Source organism: Tigriopus californicus, chromosome 4, assembly GCF_007210705.1.
Source record: "Tigriopus californicus strain San Diego chromosome 4, Tcal_SD_v2.1, whole genome shotgun sequence".
Classification (NCBI taxonomy): Eukaryota; Metazoa; Arthropoda; class Copepoda; order Harpacticoida; family Harpacticidae; genus Tigriopus; species Tigriopus californicus.
The window spans coordinates 9,242,674-9,264,924 of record NC_081443.1 but is presented as its reverse complement, the minus strand read 5'-3'; the positions used below and the strand labels follow the sequence as shown (position 1 = coordinate 9,264,924).

The 22,251-nt window shown below is 40.6% G+C and overlaps 3 protein-coding genes across 4 annotated transcripts; all 3 read left to right on the top strand.

Moving 5' to 3' along the window:
* The first annotated feature begins 1,292 nt into the window (after nucleotides 1-1,292).
* LOC131879418 (uncharacterized) lies at nucleotides 1,293-6,533 on the top strand. Its single transcript, XM_059225732.1, has 6 exons — nucleotides 1,293-1,579; nucleotides 1,657-1,962; nucleotides 2,041-2,226; nucleotides 4,557-5,531; nucleotides 5,923-6,161; nucleotides 6,230-6,533. Exons 1-6 carry the CDS (start codon nucleotides 1,489-1,491, stop codon nucleotides 6,470-6,472), a joined length of 2,040 nt encoding a protein of 679 aa, XP_059081715.1. The 5' UTR covers nucleotides 1,293-1,488; the 3' UTR covers nucleotides 6,473-6,533.
* An 89-nt stretch (nucleotides 6,534-6,622) lies between these two features.
* On the top strand, nucleotides 6,623-19,862 carry LOC131879419 (protein amalgam-like). Of its 2 annotated transcripts, none has more exons than XM_059225733.1 (11): nucleotides 6,623-6,923; nucleotides 9,342-9,639; nucleotides 9,709-9,815; nucleotides 9,889-10,074; nucleotides 14,426-14,618; nucleotides 16,429-16,557; nucleotides 16,629-16,766; nucleotides 17,092-17,262; nucleotides 17,325-18,442; nucleotides 18,556-18,895; nucleotides 19,473-19,862. In XM_059225733.1, exons 2-9 carry the CDS (start codon nucleotides 9,426-9,428, stop codon nucleotides 17,654-17,656), a joined length of 1,470 nt encoding a protein of 489 aa, XP_059081716.1. In that variant the 5' UTR covers nucleotides 6,623-6,923; nucleotides 9,342-9,425; the 3' UTR covers nucleotides 17,657-18,442; nucleotides 18,556-18,895; nucleotides 19,473-19,862. The 2 variants fall into 2 exon arrangements, with proteins under 2 accessions (XP_059081716.1, XP_059081717.1); XM_059225734.1 differs by having other exon boundaries at nucleotides 9,119-9,639.
* Nucleotides 18,312-19,073, top strand: LOC131879603 (uncharacterized). The gene is made up of 3 exons (XM_059225963.1): nucleotides 18,312-18,442; nucleotides 18,556-18,895; nucleotides 19,053-19,073. Exons 1-3 carry the CDS (start codon nucleotides 18,312-18,314, stop codon nucleotides 19,071-19,073), a joined length of 492 nt encoding a protein of 163 aa, XP_059081946.1.
* Nucleotides 19,863-22,251: the final 2,389 nt, after the last annotated feature.

The window sequence follows — 22,251 nt, the reverse complement described above, 5'->3', positions numbered from 1 at the left end:
TAATCTTATCATGTAATTGAACGAGTTTTTGTTTCCTTTGTTTCTCATTTTCTTGACGTGCGCTATGTCATACTTCAATTTTAGTCAGAAATTATTAATTGGTGGGTTTAAGGATCTGAGGGCTGGGCCTCGCCCGGTCAGCAAAGCCAGGCATCGCATCGTCCAATTTATTCCAATAAGCAGTGGTGGGTTCATATCTGGCAGGTTCCCTTTTTTGGGTGTGATTAGCGTCTGACAGGAGAAACCAAAGTAGAGATCACTCTCATGCCAGGTAAATGCTCTTCTTGAACAAAGGATAACTTCCAGAATAGGGGATTGTCTCCCGAACACCTTTATCTTGTTTTTGATAAACTACTTCCTCGAAATTATTATGTACATAAAAAAGTATTCATCAGTCTTAACATGACTTTTTTAAGCATTCTTATACCCTGTCAAGTGGTGGCTCCTTGAGATGCACAACAGTGTAATCAAGTACAATTAAGTTTAGGAGCTTCCAGTTTTTAGAGTTGAACCCTTGCCACTTGCCGATCTATTTTTCAATCTATTTCTGTCAATTTAATGTTTTCTGCACACGTGTTAGATGTTTACCTGAACCAATAAAACAAGTGCAACCACCGAGCATTCTGTATCCAAACTGAAGGACGTTTGGTTAGGCTAGGAATATTGATCGTAGTTCATCCATAATGTTTATAAATAACGGAAAACCGTAGCATTTATAGTCAATAAGAAACATGCAACATGCCTCTTGATTTTGATTTATGTTAACCACATAACTCGACGGCTCTCAATCATAAATCTAGGGCCAGCCAATGCATTAAAGTGATACAAAAAAGCTTACCTAACACTTAACCTAGCATCACATGCTTTTCCACTTGTTCACGCCAAGGTCAAGTTTAAGTCTGTGACGGTTTAGAGTTGAACAACGTTTTTAATCTTGCCATTTAATAAACATAAAATGAATAAAACGGTCTCACCAATGCGTACAGTAACAAAATCGATGGAAATCACAGGTCCCAGTCGACACGAATCCAACAATATGAGTCTTGAGTCCCCTCATTGTAGTACCTCTACATAAAACCAAATTAATATATTTTTTTAAACAAGCCCAACGTTATTATTATGCGAATGTGTACTTTCTTAGTGATCAAGTCCTGGAAATCAAATCGTCTTTCGGATAACATTACTTCCATACCGAGTGCATAAAGATTTAACAATTGTTGTACCGCTTATCCATCCGAGCTTTTCCGTTGAAATCAGAGAGCCAAAAGTCCCAACAAGTGATCTGTTCTCTGTCAGTCATTTTGCTTCGCACATATTCAAAAGCCCCGAGCGTTCTGGCTATTGAAAAGGGTCCTTTAGTCGCAATGCACGCACACATGTGGCTCGTTTACTCAACTAAGCCAAATTTGAAGGACGGTAAAATTGTCAGCTTGATGGCGAGAAGATGAAATGTCGCTAGTCTCATCTTAGATTCGAGAAGTAGCCATCATGTTCCCTCAAGTCTTTTCGGGTCCTCTGATTGTTCTGGCCATCTCAGGCTTGGTCCACCTTCAAAGTGTTCCCACAACATCACAAAATGGTGAGCCAATCGACCAATCTTGAACCTTGTATGAAGTGCCTGTGAGTGAGTAAAAATGTTGACGGGTTCATTGGCAGATTCATCCTCGTCGAGGCCAACTTCCGGAATCCTAATTGTTGGCGGAAATGGAGGAACATCCTCGGTGGAGACCATTCATCTTGGAACAACAAGCACAGACCAGGGTGAACTTAATGGTGATGATGTAGTCATTCAAGACTACCCTCTGACCATTGCGGATGCCGTCGGGGGGTGGTTGGACAATCGAGCCGTGATTTGCGGCGGATTTTGTCGTCTCAAAAAGATGTATTACAATGACTGCTATAGCATGGATCCCTTGGTTGGAAACTGGTCCCAATTCGAGGCCATGCCTGAAGCTAGAGCGGGTAAAGAGTTGAAGCTCAAGATGAAAATGGGTCGATTTTAATACCATTGATTTTTGGGCGCTTTTTAAATTGATTTAGGAGCAGCCGTTGTGGTGATTGGAAAGAAACTGTTTATTACTGGCGGAGAAACCGAACCATTTTTGATAACCAAATCAACGGTTGTTTGGAATGGCAGCACTTGGGAATCGGGACCAGATTTGCCCATGCCTTTGACGGAACATTGCGCTGTTCAATTGGATGAAAAGACAACTCTCATTGCTGGAGGTTCGTACTGAATGATATTTTTTTTTTTTTTTGGTTTGGTTTTTCACGGGCTTTTCTAACCGCTACAGGGAATGTAATCCCCAGTACTATTAAAAATGAAAGATTATAATTCGTCTATTTATTACCTTTCAATTTTTATATGATATTTGGTCTACCAACGAATTTGAGTTGGCAGACCGAGCTAATCCTTGAATGTAGGGTTGATCTGGAATGCTATCTAAAAATTTGTCCAAGTCTGACTTGAAAGATGCTACCGGATCAACAAGGCCTACGTATTCCCTACGAATATCAGAGGGAAGCAAATTAAACAATGAAGGAGCCCGAGAAAGAAGAGATGTGGACTTCATTGTTCGAACTAGCCTGGATTCTCGAAGACTTGAAGGTGCTCTCAAAACGCACATTAAGCCTCTACGGTCACTAGAATTGACCCTAAACCCTGGGTTGGGACAAAGCTCATGAATGCTTTTGAAAACGTACAATATCAGATACCTTTCGTACCTTCTCTGAGTACTGTACAATCCAACCTTTCTAACCTCTCCCAATAAGAGAGCTCTCTCATATCTTCAATGTTCCTAGTAAAACATCTTTGGACTTGCTCGACCTTTTGCAAACCTGCTGAACTAATTGGAGCCCAAATGGGTGAGGCGTATTCAAGATGTGGCTGGACAATCGACTTGTACAGAGTTAGCATCCTGATGCTATCTCTGGACTTAAACGTGCGATATATCCAACCACACATTTGAAAAGCCTTACCCACCTTCAGCTGGATATGCTCATCGAACTTTCCATTATTTTGGAGGACTACACCTAGATCTTTCATAGATGAGACCTGCTCAATATCTTTACCTCCATTATCTACGAGTGGAGTATTTAAAGGAGTTGACCCAAATGTCATTGAGCGGAAATTTCATTCCGTTCAGGGCCATATTACTCTCAGTTACCCAAGAGTAGATTCGATTTAAGTCCTTTGCAAGGCTACTGGAATCTTGGCCATTCCTACCAGAAACTAACTTGTATCGTCAGCATAAGAAGAGAGAGACTGACAGTGATACTAAGCTTTTGAAGCGGGGCAACGAATATTTATAAACAAGAGGGGCCCTAAGATCGAACCCTGGGGAACACCTGACTTGACATCATGTATATTCACTAAGGGACCCTCAACCTTAACCAATTGCTTCCTACCAGAAATGAAACTTTTCAACCAATTGAGAACCCTGCCTTGGATCCCAATTTCATGGAGCCTGTTAACTAAAAGCCCATGATCTACCTTGTCAAAGGCCTTGGCAAAGTCGAGATAAACTACATCAACTGATTCATGACTCTCTAGTCCCTCAATAACCCGCTCAATATGTTCAATCAGTTGGGTAACCGTGCTAAAATGTGCTCGGAACCCATGCTGGCTAGGAGGAAGGACTTCATGAATATCAAGAAATTCAACAAGTTTGAACTTCATGATCTTCTCAAACACCTTCGCAATATTCGAAGTGAGAGAAATAAATTCGAAGTGAGAGAAATTAATTATTATGGAAGAGAATAGAAAATGAAAAAGAATTAAGGAGGTACTTGAATTCATTACAATGGTGGAGAGGTTCACCGATTAATAAGAGCTGGCAATGTGATGGCGATATGTCTAGCCCTATTCAATCTGGCACATTTTTCCAATAAGGGTGATGTGCGATATTATGAGCGTAAGTCAAAAATTTCTTTGCCCACTGAAATGAAGGTTTTTGGTCGTTTTGTCCATTCAGATACTTATCAGAAACAAGTGTTACTTCAGAGAAACTAACAAAAACGTTTTGATATCGATTGGATCAAATCGAAAAATGTCAGTTTTACACATGATTGATTCATTGTATGAAGTAACAAGCATTTGCAAGAAGGGAAAAAATGCGGATGACTAAGTGCTAATACATAAATATAATGTTCTAATCCAAATGTTCATACTGGATGTGTCAAAAAAAATGTAACAAATCTTGTGGAAATCATCCGTCTAAAATTATCACTCCGCTAATTAGTGAATTTGTTATTCTTCAAAAGACGAATCAAGCAAAAATCAAAACAAACATTACTTCCTTTCGTTTTTTGAATCATCGATTGAATTGTCCCAAACTGCCTTGCACTAACTTAGCTGTACTGCAAATGTATCCAATCAATTCAAGTAGAGCTCGAACTTTAATCAATTCTAATATTCGTTCATTCATATCATTCTAATATTCACCAGGATAAGAGAAATTCCGGAAAAGGTGTTAGAATATGTCAAGAATAAGGTAGAAAACATGTCTTTATGCTTAGACGAACATTTATGGGCTACACCCATCTCATACTTTCAGGAAGACAACAAAACAATAATGATCCTCTATTATCACGACGATCTTGGATCTACGACTGGGCATCCGAGAAATGGACCGAAGTGGGACCAATGAATTGGCCCCGAATCGACCATAGCTGTGCTATTGTAGCAGATGATAATGGCATAGAAGTCGGTGCCATTGGTGGCACGAGTTCTCTAAATGCTCAACTGACCTCCCCTGAACTACAAAAAATGGAAACTTTTGATCTCAAATCCAATACCTGGAGCCTGAAAAATCAACCTCTTCCCGTTATTCAGGAACGAGTGATTTGGGGTTCCACTTTATCTAACCTGGATGGGAAGCTTATCCTCATTGGCGGTCAAGATCTGTCTGACCGTCGTTTAAAGTCCATGTTTGAGTATTCCCGTCATTTCGGATTTAAATGGGTATCAACCACCATGTCCACGAGAAGAAGTGGTCACGTGGCCATTGTCATGGGTGAACCTTCACCACCCACCAACGAAGGCCAGAAAGCTAACCTAGCCACTCTCCCCGATTTCATATTGGTGGGTGGAGGCCAAAGCGATTCGGTTCCATTGGCCGAAATTCTTTCCTTCAGACCTTCGACTAAAATGAACGACAACGACGCCGAGATCACAAATTTCCCAACCCAATTACTTGGAGCTACTGGCCAGGAGTTCCAGGGAAAAGCCACCGTTTGTGGTGGTTTGGACCTGGACCAGAAGATGTTGAGTTCGAAATGCTTCCATTGGGACAATTCCCGTCAGGAATGGGTGTCTTTATCCAATCTGGCCCTAGGGAGAAAAGGAGCTGCGTCAATTGTGTTTGAGGGCAAACTTTGGGTCTTAGGGGGCGAAAGCCAGTTTCAGATTGAGCACACCACGGAGATCCTCGGAGAGGATGGCCTTTGGAGCTATGGACCCGATCTGCCATTCGGACTTTCGGATTTGTGTGCTGTGGTGGTGGATAGTAAATCTTTTATGGTCATTGGAGGTAATTAACACGTTTTGGACTTTTTTTGACACAAACATGTGACCTTTGCGTTAGAGAATGCAGCTGAAAAGTGTTTTTTCAAAAGTGTGATATACGTAGATGAGTTCAAATGTTCAAAAACAGTTTGAGCTGATTTTTTTTAAACCATGAAGCGTACTCATAAGAATGATACTTAAAGCCATCTTGTTCATAGGCTAAAAATAGTCCTTGAACTTCATAGACATAAATACTTACCACATAGCCATTCCGAATTGGTCACAAATCAGTAAAACGTTGTCAAACGTACGAACTTTTGGTATATTTTTGGTCTCAAGAAATGCTTTCGAAAATAACCAATAGATCTCGAATTTATACGTTCCACACTTTAGTATCAGACATCTTTTTGAATCAGGCACGCAACGAGAGGTGGAGTCAAACAGCCTTCAATCCAGACATGTTTGGTTGTACAATGCGTCAAGTCCGAGCTCGCCTTGGGAGGAATTGGCTCCACTTCAAGTGAAGAGGATGAATCACGCGTGTGGAACTTTTATGGCGGACGGGAGGAACAAACGAGTCATTGTGGCTGGAGGAGACAACCGAGATCGCACCACTCTTTCCAACGTCAGACATCCAGAATGGTTTGATTTCGAGGTGAGTTTGTCAAATAGTGGATAGACTTGAACAAGCTCTGATCTTTTTTTCTTATCGATTGCTTTTAGGCCCAAGAGTGGGTTTTGTCCCAACAAACCATTGGTGGGAGTCATGATCTGGGCTTGATTGGAGCCGATATGGTGGAAAGCGACGGACGGTTATTTCTTCTTGGTGGAACAGATCTGATGGGACGAGTGTTTAGGAACATCTACGAGTACCAAGAGGAATTCGGCTTTCACGACGTGGAAGCAATTTCCATGGCCCATGGCCGATACGACTTTGTGGCCCTGAGTAGGCCGAAGACTTCATAATTTCAGCCCACCCTTTAGATGCAATTTCTAGTCAAAATACACACCTCTTGGCTTGTCTTGACTCCTCAGTGTATGTTTCTTCGATCCAGGACCCATTTGGAACAGTTTTTCTTCCCCTTCGGCTCGCCCATTCCCTTCCCCCTTTAATCTTGAGCGAATCCGTTTCTGTGCGTACTGCTCATCCCGACTATTTGGTGGGTTACATTTGGTTAGCGCCAATTCACCAAGGCCGTGTTTGGCCGAGGGAAAGGCCGCTTGGAGGCCTCAAAGGCGCGTGGATCTCAACTTGAACGTCAACAACCGGAAACGTCGTAAAGAAATGGCAGATCCCGGTGGTTCAAACCATCCCGTGTGATCCATCTGAACTGATCCTCTTTGAGGTGTGAGAGTGTAAGTGCAAGACGGGAAAGTGAAATTGCTATATCAGAGGGACAGTAAAAAAGAACGAAGAGTAAGTTGGACAAAATGGTGGTCTCATTGTCGTAAATTTGTCGGAGCCAGTCCGGTTCTCGCTCATTCAAGGGTGAAATGATGCGAAGGGTGTGCTTCGCAAGCTCAAACCAGTATCAATGATATCAGAACGGGGGCTCAATTTTTTCCTGGATATGTTCATCCCAAACCAGAGGTGATATGTTTTTGGTGGGGCCGAATGAATCAATGCCTTTTTGTCTCCCGGCTCATTTCAACGCTGAGCGGAAATGCTCCATACTTTTATCGCACACTTTGGCTTGATTTGATCGTAAAATGCAGGTGATGCGTATTCATCACCGTCGGTAGAATGGGAAAAGAATGCAGATATGGAGCAATATCCTCCCAGTTAAGTCTCTATCTCCTTCGCTTCTGCGAGCCGAAATCTTTGCGAACTGCTCACGTCTCACATCAAGTAAATCAAGCAAAAAGTGACAATAAGATATTATATCTAGTAAAAGGTCGTTGGGGATATCGAGTTATGGGAATTGTTTTGTTCGAGAGCATTACATGGGTGTAAAAGAATAAACGTAAAAAATACATTATCCAGTATGTAAACATCACTGTTTAGCAAAATATAAAAGAAATGTGGGCTATTTTTGAGTAAATATCATTTTGAGCAATGTTCTGCGCTTAGTTTGCAAACTTGGGTGATGAGGGTCAAGAAATTTTTTTTTGACATACTAATGCAAAAAGAGCACTGATTCACTCTAATACAGGACCATGAAAATGACCATAGGAATCAAAAACAGATAATGTGATATCTGCCATGGTTTGCATAAACCAGCCAAAAGAAGCATTTTTCTTAAATATGAAAGTAAAAAAGACTCGCTTGATATGTAATGGTATGACTGCCCCAAGTCTATTTTATATAGAATATTTAAGCTCCACAAGCTAGAGTTGTACAATTTCATATGAGTGTCTCCATATATTGTTCTCCTTGAGTAATAAGAAGCCTCTTGTAACGCAATTGTACGTTAGTACTAGAGCATCTATAGTTAGTACAAGCAACTAGGTTATTGGACACAAGCAGCGACCCAACAAAGCCTAGAATGTTTTCCTGTGTGCCATACGATATTAAAAAGCCTGATTTATAAACTGTTCCAATGTGCTTTAACTTCAATAAGAACCACCACATAATGTGCGTTGTAGAAAAAGCGGTGGTGGGTTTTGAACCAGCAACAACGAATAATTTAGATTTGACTATTCGAACTCAGATCTATATCGCTTACGTAAACTTTGCGCATTTTCAAAACACAATGTGATTTGGCTTTTCCTAAGGCCATAAAAAGGGAAAAGCGAGACAATCGTACAAATAGGATATTTCGAGTTTTACATCCCCTCAGAATGATGCAGATTGGGGCGAACAATAAATTAGGTTCTGAGCGCTACAATATCTAATTGCAATTAGAGCCACCTACTTTTTCAAATTTAAGGGAACATTTAGAGTTTGCTTGTTCTCATTGATACCAGAACATTTTGATGTTTTTTAACAAATGTAAAATTTTTGTTTCCTGAGTAAGGGTACAGTCAAAAATCTGACCAGCTTTTTGTACAAGACAAGCATCAAATCTCAAAACTAAGGCCTCACAAATCGATCTCAATCGGATTCCTACTTCTGCTTTTATAAGTAATCTTTTAGCGACTAGTTATAACCTTTCGCCATATACATAAGAAGTGTTACAAAAACTTTGTACATCAATACACAAAGAGGCTCACAATTAGTCGAATTTCCATTAGAGTTGATAGAAGACCCAAGAACCAAAACACAACTCAATTGGACTTAATAAGCCGGGCTGTAATCCATGTCCTTGAAGTTGATTCTTGCTTAAAAGGTCGTCATTCGAGGCGAAAATTCATTATACTTTGGGGAAACCAGGGATTGAACTTGTTATGAACACGAACACATGTCGATTGGAGGAGATAAGCCATTGCGCTTGAATCGTCTATCAATTTCATGTTCATATTATACAATTCTTTTATTCAGTTTATTCTAAAAAAGATAAGTACGCATGTGCTCTTCAAAACTCAACAATTTAGCTCCTTTTTGGTTGGTGTAAGCGATTTCTTCCGATCGAGACAGGGTGACGAGAATTCCGGCTACTAAGGTGATGTGCACTAAGACGTAAGCTCGTAAAAGTGCTAATGATCTCTGACAAATTTCCTCTTCCTTGTAAGCAGCTTGTTGGTGGAACAATGAACCCAAGAACAACAAAACTAGAGGGGGAACTTGGAACATGGTTCTTGGATTCTGTATCTCACACGAAATGTGGGGCTTTCAAAGCTATCATGCCAAAAACCTGAGGGTCAAGTGCCAACTATCAACCATATTGAATGACAGACTTCGATAAGTTAAGCTAAGAGGAAGAAACGATAATTGTCTTCTCGCAATTTGTTCCAGAATTGCTTCCAAGTACTGCATTTGTTACAGAGGGATCCGCCAATCATCCGGGAACAATATTGATAACGAGCTCGACCAGCAACAATGGCCAAAGGAACACGATCAAGCAGAAAAACAACAACCGTTGCGTGGAACAACGCTAACAAGAACACAACCATTGGATGTTGGTCCAAAATGGATGAAAGACATGTGCTCAAGAGAGCTAACAATCAACATTCAAGATCCCCTGCAAGCCTGTTGGAACTAACGAAACTCTCCAGCGCCATCTTGTTCCTCATCTGCTATTTGCCCAATCCAGGTAACATACTCTCCCTCGTTGGAAATGTGTTGCCTCAAAATGCTAATTGATCCCTCCTGATCCCTTCAGTGGATGCATATCAACCCGGATTCATTTCCCCACTTGAAAACACTACGGTGGCTTCGGGCCGATCGGCTCATTTCACTTGTGTGGTCAAGCATTTAGGTGGTCACAAGGTACGTACTTCTTGAGCATGCCAAGATCCTTAAGACCCTCACCACCTTCAGGGACCACTTTTTTGTGTTCTAGGTCGCGTGGTTGCGCTCTGATTCCAAGGCTATCCTAGCTATTCACACTCACATGGTCACGAACAACCCGAGGATGTCAGTGGAACACAATGGCCACAATAGTTGGACCTTACGATTGAGTAATGTGCAGAGAAATGACTCTGGGATATACATGTGTCAAATAAATACGGAACCCATGACGAGTCAGGTAAGAGAGACCAAGAAGATGCTTCCTTATTGTGGATAATCTTGATTATACCTAGAGATTACCTGATTTTAAAGGGCTCGAAAGTGCTCATTATTTTTTTGTAATGATGTCCTCGAGTTTTGTTTTTCAGAATGGGTAATTATTTGGCTTTGTTGTTTGGTAGTTCAAGCCTCAATTTGTGAATGAAACATCCAAGGGTGTTGAAATGAAATGTGAATGGACATGATCATGTAATATTTGTAGGCTGTTTTGACTTGACGAACGAATCTCAAAGCAAGTACGTCAATCATAGCAATATGATGGGCAAATGGTTGGTTTTGTATCAAAAGTACTTGAACCCCTAGAATCAGCGATGGCAAAAATCGACTTTGAGGGAATTTCTGCCATTTTCTACGGTGTCATGGCAGAAAATAGCAAAAATGGAAGCAAATGGCCTGAAATAAAATGATAAAATTACGTTATGGCATTATCTTTGCTAAGTAATGTGCACAATTTAGAAGCAAACTAGTCTGAAGCCAACTGAAATTCGAGCACATCCATAAAGATTGTGAAATATGAGGCATTTTTCCTAGTAGTAAAAGTATTATCCTTAAGCTTTGAATAGAATCTAAAATTGATGCACAACTAGTCAATCAAGTTGGAATGATATTCCAATCCGTCAGCCACAAATTTCGATTACTATCTAGAGCCATTTTGAATAAAAACAGATTAGCCTCGTAGCAGCCCTGATCGTGATCGATTGTTGTGGCAAATTCAAACTCCATCAGATTCGAGTGATACTTCTTGATTAGTATCTCTTATATCAATGTAAAATTTCCTTCCTAGCATGTCAAGGCTACGGTCAGACGTAAAAACGAGTTGAAAACGTATCCAAATATAATAAAAAATGGGTTTAAAGGTGTCAAAAGTTTTCATTTTTTTGCCATTTTCTGCAACCTTTTTTTCACGATTTTCTGCCACGTGGTAAAAAATAATTTCTCATCCCAGCCCAGAATGCAATTTAAAGATGATTTCAGCACTCTTTTCCTCCATTTAATTTGAAATAAGGATTAATGTATGACCCCGTTCTACTTCATCCGGCAAGCATAGGATGTGGAAACATCTAGTTTCTAATTCAAAAGCAGAGCCTTCCTTCAGATTCAAAATACTTCAATTCCAACGAATCCCTGTTATCCCCAAGTGCTTAAGCTACAATCTGGGCCTCTTTCATAAACCCCTGCCTAAATAAACCATTAATCGAATTGATCAAGTCGGCAAACTTGGTGGTCGGGCATCCAAAATCCGACGACTTTAGCGGGTGGATGGCAGAGGCAATGAGTTATAGGTGTAATGGTCGAGTGATCTTGGGTGTCCGTCCGTCCGTCCGTTCGTTCGACCGTCCGTGCACCCAATCCAATCCAGTCCAGTCCACACTCGTCTTGCTTGGCCTTCTTCTCTTTCTTCTCCCTCGTTCCTCGTGCCGTCTGTTCCCAACCAATGCTATCCGCCCAAATGGAACACTCTCCTGAAGGTGATATGGGAGCCCTCAGGAATAAAGAATGGATATTGCTGTTTCTAAAATCCGTTTACGGGTGTGATTTTCGAATGGCCCTTTCATATGTCACCATTTCGTACTAAAGAATGGCCAAGTGGGCGATATCCTTTCAAAAAGAGAGGGCCAACAGTTTTGATTCGAGATTATAGCATACCGGGTGACAAATGTCTCCGGACACTTTCTCAAAATCGTTATTGGGACCAAATTTAGATTTGGCACCAGAAAATATGCTGCTTTCTAATTGGTCAATTCGTCTTACAAATCAGTTCAATAACTGTTTGGGTGAAAACACAAGAGTGGTGCGAGGAATAGCTATTTCCTTGTTCTTGAGTAAGGAAATGTGCCCCCCCTCCTGCCGAGATTTGAACCCGATGGACTTTGCTATCTAGTCAAATCTGGAGAGAAGACTGGGAGGAATGGTTTTTCAAAGTCTTCCCAATCTCAAGGCAGCCCTATTAACAGCTTGGGCAAATTTACCTGAAGCAGAGGTCCATGCTTGCTGCAGAAGTGCTCATCGACGATTTCGGACCGTAGTCAAAAAGCGAGGAGGATATGTGGAGAAATGTATTAATAAAAAAATTGAATGATGATGTTTAATAACTTTGTGCTTTATACGTTTACTCCACAACATGCTTCGTTAGGCCTGAAAAAAAGCAATTTACCTTGTCCGGTTTCTTTCCTGTCACCCGGTATGTGTCCTTCTCTCATCTCATTTCTTGGGAAGGAATGGAAAAAGATCATTCCAGCTTTCTTATACTAAACCAGAATTGTCCTCACACTGTCAAATAATTGGAAAGCATGCTATTCAAGCTCTTGCCACATTCCTCGTGTAAGCTCTAAGAGAGAATTCTCTTCAAGAGAAAGAATTTGTAACAATCTTGGCCGGATTGCTGGTTAGGCTGTTCCAATGTGGTGCAGTAATGAAATTAGCAGGAAAAAATTGGTCTGCAAGTCAGAAAGTCAACAAAGTTGGAAGACTTGAGGAAACTAAGACCGTTCTTGTGGTTTTGGGGTGATGCGAACCAGTAATGAGTCAGCGGGTTGGTTTGTAAACAACAGTTTTCATCGAGGTCTGATTCGCCCTAAATTGGGAAGTTGATGCACCAATTGTATGTTCCACTTGGTCTTGATGCACAAATTGTCAACGCTTGACTACTTGAAAGAGTACTGAAGCGACTGTAGTTTTACTTTTGGACCCAAAATTGGCTTGAATAAGCCACATCAAGTTTGTTTCAAATAGTAAGATCGACTTCACTTAATCGAGATAAAGGTGCAAATTGAAGTCCCAATCCTGATGGATCCACGCGTTGTGAAAATACCAGAAGCGCAATGAAGCCCATTGCTCTTGTTCCATTTCATTGACACCTTCTTGGCTATGAAAGGATTGGGCGACTTGATGCTCTTGGCCCTATTGTCTTCTACTTCCTGAATCTGTTTCATTGAAAATTTTCTCTGTTCCCTCTCGTCGATGTTCGCTCTTTCATCGGCTCTTCTTTTGCACCCTTGTTCCCGTAACTGGATCTAAATTCAAGATCTGTTCTATATTCTCTCAACTCGCCCAATCAACTGCGGCCCCCTTTACTAGAATGAATACTCTAGTACATACATGGTACACGTTGAACATTGTAGTACTTTCAAACATACTTGGCTTGCAGCCTATCCACAGATAACAGTACACCATGGACTGGTTTGTCTCAAGAACTCTCGCTAATCAGAACAAATTTCTTTTCAAGAGATTCTTGAAAAGGCTGTGTGTGTGTGTGTTTCCATTGCTTGGAACAGATCCCACCTTTTCACTCTCCTGATTAGAATTAAACCCTAGAAATCAGAGGCAAAAATATCCAAGGGAGCCGATACTGGTCCCGGAGGCACGTGCATGTGCGAGCCCCCAATGGGTGACACGAAACGTGTAGGTACCAATATGGATCACCTTAACCCCATTAGCATAAATCTGTGTTCCCCATCAGGATGCAGTGAGCTTGATCCAGCCTTTGGTGCCAAACGGGGGACAAGCTTGCCACGTCCCACTGAGTACGAGATCCCCAATTTGATCCTGCTCCACAAAAGTGAAACGGAAGATTGGAAACACCATGCTCGATGGAGAGAAAGAGCCATGATGCTCCAAGTTGTTCTTCACGTACTATTCCAATCGGGCCCTTTTTATATTGCACGATTCTCTTTGGAAGTACAGTTCTTGCTTGTAAATGAGAGTTGAATCATTTTCGACTTTGACTTGAGAATTTGTGATTCGCATTCAGGATCAGTGGGACCATCAATAACTAACAAGAAGGTGACACATTTTTCCTCTCCTTGTTCCCCACCAATGGAGGGACACTCGAATCTGCTTCACTGTAGGCTAGGCACCTTTTCTTCGATGCCAAGAGAGTAGCATTTGACTTTGACTGATATTTCGGGAACAAATTGATGGCTCTGATGAGCAAGCAGCTGAAGGGATATATCAGACTTTCGGGCCTCCATATCTGGGGAGCACCCTGAAATTGGTCCCTAAGCTGGGTAAGTGAAATGGTCTCACGGTGTTGTGTTTCCCTACTCAATCAAGAAGAAAGGTTTTAAAGTAACTCCGAGAGAAAAGAAGCTGAGGACGAGTAGAAACATCAACACCTCTAGGCACAAGAGGGATCAAAGCACCCATCTTTACTCCGGAACATCTGAGCTCTCTTTCTAAAGGATCATGATCATCAGCTGGAGCGAGCTACGGTGAACTCAACACCTGTTTTCCGGTGTCATTTCCTCCAAAAGTCTACCTCAAATTCGTCATGTTCTATTCTCATTGATTGCCTGTTGATCATCTTCCAGATTGGCATGTTGAGCGTCGTCGAAGCTCCAGATATTCTCTACAACGAGACCTCCAATGATACAATTGTTCTGGAAGGAGCTGGATCTCGGTTGCGGTGTGAAGCTCGCGGATATCCAGAACCCACGGTCACCTGGCAACGGGAAAATGGCGCGCTGATCGCCCTTCGACATGAAAGTGGAAAAACCGAAAGAGGTAAACCGATAAAACGAATGTATATCCCCATTTGATGATCATTTTCCATAAAACGTGTGTTGTCTGTACAAAGCATCCTTATCAATCGAGAAAAAGTTGTGCCGAGATTTCGAGTTAATTGGATCAATATCATGTTCCCACGTTCGAATAGCGTGAGTTTTTCCCCCCTCTCTCGGTCTCACACGCTTGCCTTCGGAGGTTGATGCTCTTGACCACATTGGGAACAACTGGAGGTCAATAGAATGGAACAATGGGGAATCACGCTCACACCCCTAACCCCTTAAATGATTCCCTTAAGGAGAGAGGATGCTCCCAATGAAAGCTGGGACCTGCTTGGGACACCTCCACTTAAATGAAAGAACCTGAATGGATCCACTAGAAGAAATCCCAAGAAACTGCCCCTTTTTTTATTTATTATAGCATACCAATAGCAAATTGAACATGGCAGGGCGTTCAAGACTAGATTGTCTAGATTGGAGACACATCTTAACTTTCGTTATTATCTGCCAATTCTTACAGTGTAAGATGAGCTGGTTGATCTTGAGTTGGTTCCAAGAACATGAGGGAACTGTTTGGAACACATACGATCCCCGGCGAAAGTTTCAAGAGTTTTCTCGCCCAACTTCAAATCTATCTTCATAAGTTGCGAGCTTTGGCTCAGATTAAATGAAGGCAAGCACAAATGCGCACTACTTGCTCCTACTTCATACCTACACGTGGAGTACGTACATAGAACGTACAATAACTAAGGCAGCCCCGACTACAAAACCCCAATGTTCTGACACAATGGGAACCACAATGCGAGTTCTTCACATTGTTTTAATTGAAAATTGGCTTTTTCACTGGAGGACTTTCCTTCCTTTGAATGCACCGAAAATCGAAATGTTCCACTCTGGTTCCAGCATGGAACTACTCCCAGAAATGTGTCTGATACTCAATCTACTTAAAGTCAAGGAGCGAGCTCAATGGTTCAAGTAGGTTTTTTTGTGTGTGATAGAAAGAGTAGTGGAACTGTTCGGCGAAGGAGACGAAGAAGGCGACGACAGAGGCGGATCAACCGGTTCCAGTCCCACTTTTCTTGGGACAAAAGCCAAACTTATTAGTATTCTGATCCTGATCCTTAAGGGTGCTAAAAGGGAAAATTCTTCACTGGCTGATTCTAACTCCAACTCCAAGTGCTTCAAACTCAGTTACAACACTCTGCGGGTCTCAGCTAGAGAACTGATGGAATTCGATTGGCGCCACTTTTCTGAATCTAATTTCTGATCCGACGCAACCGACGGAGATGTAGCTTTAGTAGGGGGACTTATTGGAAAAAGTATCTTTTAAGAAATGAACCTGTTTAGATAATAGCCAGGAAGGACTTTTTCTTGATAGTGGGACCTCATTCGTTGGACTCCTTGGAATCGAGTATTGATTTACTAAAGTGATATTGATCGTTGGGTGCCGTTAACTGGCACTGAACCAATTTTATGTGATTATCTATTCTAAACAAATGTTTCATTAATTGTTGAGAACAGTTTGAAAATAGAAAAAAAACTGTTTAGGGTTGGCAGACTGCATTACGTTCTTTCTTCAAAGTTGAAAGACGGATTGCTTGATAGTGAATGGATTTTGCCTGTTATTTGAGCCTCATTGGAATATTTATTGCGCTTGCTACTCGTTGGAATGTCATCCTAGCATTGCTAAAGCACCAAACAAATGAATAGAGCGACAATTTTTCTCCTCTGAGTGCAAAGCTGAATTGGGCGTACGCACTGTACGTACACTATTGCTACTATGTATTATTATACAACTGCCAATTTTCTAGTTGAACGAGTTGAAGGCACCGATTTGATTCTGAATCGTCTGACACGAGCTGACATGGGAGCCTATCTCTGCATTGCATCCAATGGAATTCCGTCACCCGTTTCCAAACGAATCATGGTCCATGTACATTGTGAGTTTGCCCCGCTTCAAAGCTTGGAAAAAGAGGCATGAAATGAATGACAGTGGTATTTCAATTTCTAGTTCACCCATTGGTCAAGGTTCATGATCAGATTGTGGCTACGACGTTGGGATCATCAGTGAAACTATCTTGCACAGTTGAGGCCTCGCCCCAATCCGTGAATTTCTGGGTCAAACGAAGCTCTTCTTTAACCGAAATGGGTAAGAACTAGTGAGAGCTGGGAACAAGGTAATGATCATTGCAGGTTGCAATCTGAGTTTAATAATTCACATTTTCAATTGTATATGGCAATGTAGTCAGAAGCAAACCTCATTGTGATCCCGACTTGTGTTACGTCTAATCCGACTTGTCTCTTTGCTCAAACTGGACTTTTTTTCATTGCAATGGGATGATGATTCCTGCAAACTAAACATAACAACGAAAACTCGGATTTTTTCCCGTCAATATTGAGAATTGAAACAGGAGAGGAAGAATAAGTAGTAGGTTGCGTGACTACTTGTGAAATCATTACGTGTTCCTTTCCAGATCAACCGATCAATCCTAGTCGCCGATTTCAACCTTTGGAATTCAAAGAATCAGATTATTCCATCCTGATGACGCTAGCCATCAAAGATGTGAGGTTATCAGATCTAGGCAACTACACTTGTATTGCCCGAAATTCTATGGGTTCAGTAAAAGGCACTGTATCATTGCAGCGTAAGTTTTGATCTCAATTTGAAGGACCACAGTTCTCTTTAGGCCGAATCCTTCGGTTTCAGAAATGTATATTCCATCTACAACGCCGTTGCCTACCCAAATGTATCTAGACGAAGATCTCAACCGTACGGATAAACACTCTAAGAAAAAGATCGATAAGAGACGCAAATCCAAGGCCAAATACGAAGTCGAACCAAATGTCCACGGACGTTCAGGAACGGATCTCTCGCAACCTACTTACATCTACTCTGTTAACTCTAATCAGGAGGAATACATCGATTCATACGAAGAGGGCCAAAGTCAATGGGGACAGACTATGCTCAATTCTGTCTCAATGATTAGGCCGTTATTGATCTACTCAGCTCTGGGATGCCTTATCGTGAAAATGCTTTGAAGACCAATGTTTGTTGCCCTGACTTGTTTTTTCTCATATCATACATACACCAAAATGACTCACTACTCGGGTAAATGACTCACTGTTGAAAAATAATGGTGAAATAATGCAAAGTTGAATTACGTATTCCGTGAAATTTTGAATCTTTAACGCACACTGAATATCAAAGACTTACCAACATGTCAAATACATGTTATAGCTATCGTAATCTTTATTATCATTCCTCTTGTAGACCCAATCATTTCTACCATGTCTAGACAGTTCAATAAACGAATTAGAAACTTTAATTCAAACCATTTTATATAGCAAGAACTATAAACTTCTATGATAACGCAAAATTTGAAGTAATGTTCTGATAAGGATTCATGAATTCTGATTAAACTGTGTCTTATCTGTCTCTCTGGTTAGATTAGTTTGCTCTTCAGGCTCAAAAAGAGCCCCAAGTTTGCACAAGAGATAAGTGCGTGCTTTTCGAGAACCTCTAATCGTGAGAGATAATGGGCTCCGTTTGTCTTGCAGTAAAGTGCTTGTATCCTGTGAGCCATTAAGAAAACCTCCAACTGAAGCATATTTTGCCCTTATTAGGGTAGGTCATTGTGTGGAAACCCCAAGGGTTGTCGTTATTATCGAAGTGAAAATTTATTGAGTGTTCATCATGGAAAACTATTACGATCAGAGTGACTTCATCGATGAAAGGATTGCGAATTTGCAAGGTTACGCACAGCTTCTACATGTAATTATTATTCTTGTGGAATTTGCTGCCTTTGGCATCTGCACATGGGTCAGGTAAGACTTTCCAGAACTGCAAGCAAACGCGAACAACATTGCTTGAAAAGAACGTTTCTTCCCTCCACTTTTTGTGATTTATGTAACCAAAACAAAAACTGTCTCATTTTCAGGTTTGATCTGGATTTTCAACAATGGGTTCGCGAGATCGATTGGTACACATATTGGTATTGCATGTACGTGATCATGATTGCTTCAGCCTTTGGTATACTAAATTCGGCATTGGCCATTTGGGCTATTCGAGGCGATAGAATTGGAATGATCTTCATGAATTCCATGATTACGGTGTTGCTGATACTCATGGAACTCGTCGGAGCCGTGATCATCCTTGTGTTCGGCGTGGAGGAAAGTACGGTCTTGGTCGATCAGTTACACGACGTGTTAATTGAGTTGGTGTACAAATGGGACGATGATCCACGTGCCTCCAGAATTCTTCGACAGATCCAAGAATACGTAAGCACCTTTATCCTAAACACCTTTCCATTTTCATATCAACACAAATTACTCGAAGTAGAATTTAGTACTGGGAGAAAGATTCAGGCAGTTTTAAGTTCTGATATTATTTTGCTAAACGTTCGGCTTATAATGTAAAAAATGTATCGATTCCTAGCGTATAGGGCTTGTCAAGTGAACGCGTTCATGAACAACTGACGTCATTCCATGGAGTAAAATCAAAGACAACATGCACAGCCAAACCGCACTGTGCATGCATTGAATTTTGACATGTATTTCATTTTACCTGCTTGTCTAAACAAATAGCATTGTGGTATTGAGCCAATTTGATAGCGCGTTCACATTAGCATTGGGTTTTGTAACACAACTCACTCAAAATCACTTGATTATTGAAAATTCAATGAGCGGACGGCGCGAGTTGACTGTGATGTTTGTCTTAGTTCTCCCTCTACAAAATGCCAAATCTCAGAGTGCCGGACCACATTTTCCCTTGAATTTCCTTCTCTTGACATGTACTATTGTTACTTTGGTGTTCAAGATCGCTATTTGAATTCAGTTCAACATTTTATTTGCTTAGGTTGGGTGCTGTGGCGCTGATGGTTCCGATGACTTTATTCAGGCAATGAAGCCCGTTCCTCCAGAGTGTCGAGATATGATCACTGGCGTGGAATACGCATATGGTTGTCAGCAACAACTGGCATGGTGGCTGGAGCCATGGTCGGCCACCCTAGCGGCTCTATGTATTTTTTTGATTATAGCCCATACCATTCAAGTTGTTTTGGAATCAAAATTGCGAGGAGCACTCAGGGAATATAATGAAATGACTGACGGAAAGACAGTATATGAGTAAAATGAAAATTTTATGGAACAATAATCCAGTGAAAATGAGTACTGACTGCAAATGATAGATGCGAATGTTTGTATGTATTTTTTGTCTCTTATTTTACAATAAAGATGAGAAAAAACAGTCGGGTGTAGCAGTGTCCACAAATCAGTATCGCGCAACCTCGATAAGAATCACTGGAAAGGACCTGAAATGGAAAAAAGGAAAGGATTTTTCATGACATTGCATCTAAAGATTCTGCCATAAAAAAGGCTCAATATTGGATTCGGAGGCAAAATGACATCCTTATCACTTTGCCAAAACAACACTGAACAAATGTTCGAACCATCCAACTTCCACCAAATGGTAGACTTGAGCCAAAATCGAAATTGACTTCTTGGATTGACTGATTCATAAAGATATCTGATATTTGAAGTCATCTACGTTCAAGTTGAAGCCGTTTAAAACCGGAAGATGTTGTATTCTTTGTTTTTGCGCTTCACATGATATTTGAGGTATCGCAAACATACAGTATTTGCTCAAGTTCGTTGTAATGCACAACATTATCAGTCAGTCACACGTTTCTATGAAAGACAATAACTATCTCTAATGGCTTTCTTTTTCACCATGCATTGGTTAGAAGTATGTTATGAATTTAGAAAATATTTTTTATACCAACGCGATTCTCTCAAACTCTCTTAAAGATGGGTTCGTAAGATAAATATCAAAAAGCACCTAGCTATTGAATTATACAAAGTTTAACCACTTTAGCTGAACTTTGTGTTCAGCTAAAGTGTTTCATGTATGCTTTCTCTTGAGGGATAGCAATTTATAATATTCAGTGTGCCTGTAGCAATTACGATTCAATTCAATTCAAACAATAAGAACAAAAGCTAAGATATGGACCATTCTAAACCATACAAGTTTTTTAGTGCATGAGAACAAATACATGACAATTTTGAGACTTACATCAGTTATCAAGTCAATATGATAATAACTAAAAATTGGTGCTCCTTCGTTTATTATCTTTTGGAATAGTGTTCCCATTTGCAGTTAAGAAGTCTACAAAAAATAAGTTTTAAATGACATAACCTGAAAAAGGCGTAATTGTTTTGAAACCAGGCATAATTTTCACATTCGATAAGTTAGAACAATTTTTAACGAGTTTTAAGGGTCCGAAAGAGGCTCCCTTAGGTAAATACAAACTGCCAATTTGACTTCATTTTGGTTAGTTCATAACACGCATATCAAAGAAGGACAATTATGCTTGGATCGGTACAATGAGTCATGTAAAAATCGAGAAGGCATTCACTATAACGATACTATTTCTTCAATAATTCGAACCTTTTTCACCTCATCTTGCTAAACAATGAATGACCACTCATAAATTAGTTGACTATTTTTTTTTCTTCAACGAGTTTTTGGGATTTTCCACCGGTACAAAGGATGAAATCCACAGTAAAAAAAAATCATTTATTTGAATTGTCCATGAGATATTGCTGTCAGATCCCGGAGCATTTAGCAAAACAGCAAAAAAAAAAATATTCACCGTGTTCCTATAATCAAACTTGAATATTGGACAAGAAAAAAAAAGTTTACGTTCTTTTTTTAGTTTTATTTTCATAATTAGCGTACTGCTTTGATATTCCTTTTAGTGGATGAGTACTTTTCCAAGCGACCGAAGAGGAACTAAGCAAAGGAAAAGCCTCATAAATCATTCTCACCTGGTAATGATTAATGAGTCTAAAGCAAATTACATTTCCTTCCACTCTCTCATTCCCGAAAATGGCTGAACTTTGTCATAAATATACGAAAAAAACAACTCTTAACCTCGAACTCCGAGCTTCTACAATCGTCCAAGATTTGATTACTATTGATTTTCAAGTAGCTTCATCTTTTCATTAAGGCTTGAAAATCCATCAATGTCTCGTAATTGCTATCAAAGTCCATCAAAGATAGCCAGTCAGTACCACAAAAGCACCCACCAACCAACCAACCAACCAACCAACCAACCAACCAACCAACCATTCCTTTATACAACCGTTCACAACACGACGAAGGTCCCAGACATTAATAAATTAGCTTGCAGTTCGACCAGGCTCGCCATATGTAGTGTAGGTGAGAGTATGTGCATGTGTGTACTTAGATGTGCTGGCATTTGTGTATGTGGAAAAGGGGGGTGGTGGAGAAGATAAATAATGGCCTTTGTTTCTGGCTACTTCTCCATTTAAGGGCTTGGACCAATCAAAATCCTGGACGCTTTCAAATGAGGTTCTGACCAATCGATAGTCAGAAAGTGCTTCGAGCTTCGCGTCGAAATAAGAACCAAGAAGCGACTACCTTCTTTCTAGATTTGGGCTTATAACTATGCTTGAGAAATGACTCTCATTACAGACAGATTTCACAGCCAAGCGGGACTATTATTCAAGGGTTCATTTTTTTCTTCGTCTATTCATTAGCCAATGCCAGATTTGTCTTGAGCAACCGCAATCTCGGTTTGAGTTTTGGCGTTGAATTGAGAAATTTGTATACT

Bases quoted from the DNA above. Each gene is read 5' to 3' on its own strand.
- LOC131879418 (XM_059225732.1), top strand. From the start codon at position 1,489: ATGTTCCCTCAAGTCTTTTCGGGTCCTCTGATTGTTCTGGCCATCTCA. The intron at 1,963-2,040 runs GTAAAGAGTTGA...AAATTGATTTAG, and splicing joins CATGCCTGAAGCTAGAGCGG to GAGCAGCCGTTGTGGTGATT. The intron at 5,532-5,922 runs GTAATTAACACG...TTTTTGAATCAG, and splicing joins ATCTTTTATGGTCATTGGAG to GCACGCAACGAGAGGTGGAG.
- LOC131879419 (XM_059225733.1), top strand. From the start codon at position 9,426: ATGGCCAAAGGAACACGATCAAGCAGAAAAACAACAACCGTTGCGTGG. The intron at 14,619-16,428 runs GTAAACCGATAA...CCAATTTTCTAG, and splicing joins AAGTGGAAAAACCGAAAGAG to TTGAACGAGTTGAAGGCACC. The intron at 17,263-17,324 runs GTAAGTTTTGAT...CTTCGGTTTCAG, and splicing joins AGGCACTGTATCATTGCAGC to AAATGTATATTCCATCTACA.
- LOC131879603 (XM_059225963.1), top strand. From the start codon at position 18,312: ATGGAAAACTATTACGATCAGAGTGACTTCATCGATGAAAGGATTGCG. The intron at 18,443-18,555 runs GTAAGACTTTCC...TCTCATTTTCAG, and splicing joins GGCATCTGCACATGGGTCAG to GTTTGATCTGGATTTTCAAC. The intron at 18,896-19,052 runs GTAAGCACCTTT...ATCGATTCCTAG, and splicing joins TTCGACAGATCCAAGAATAC to CGTATAGGGCTTGTCAAGTG.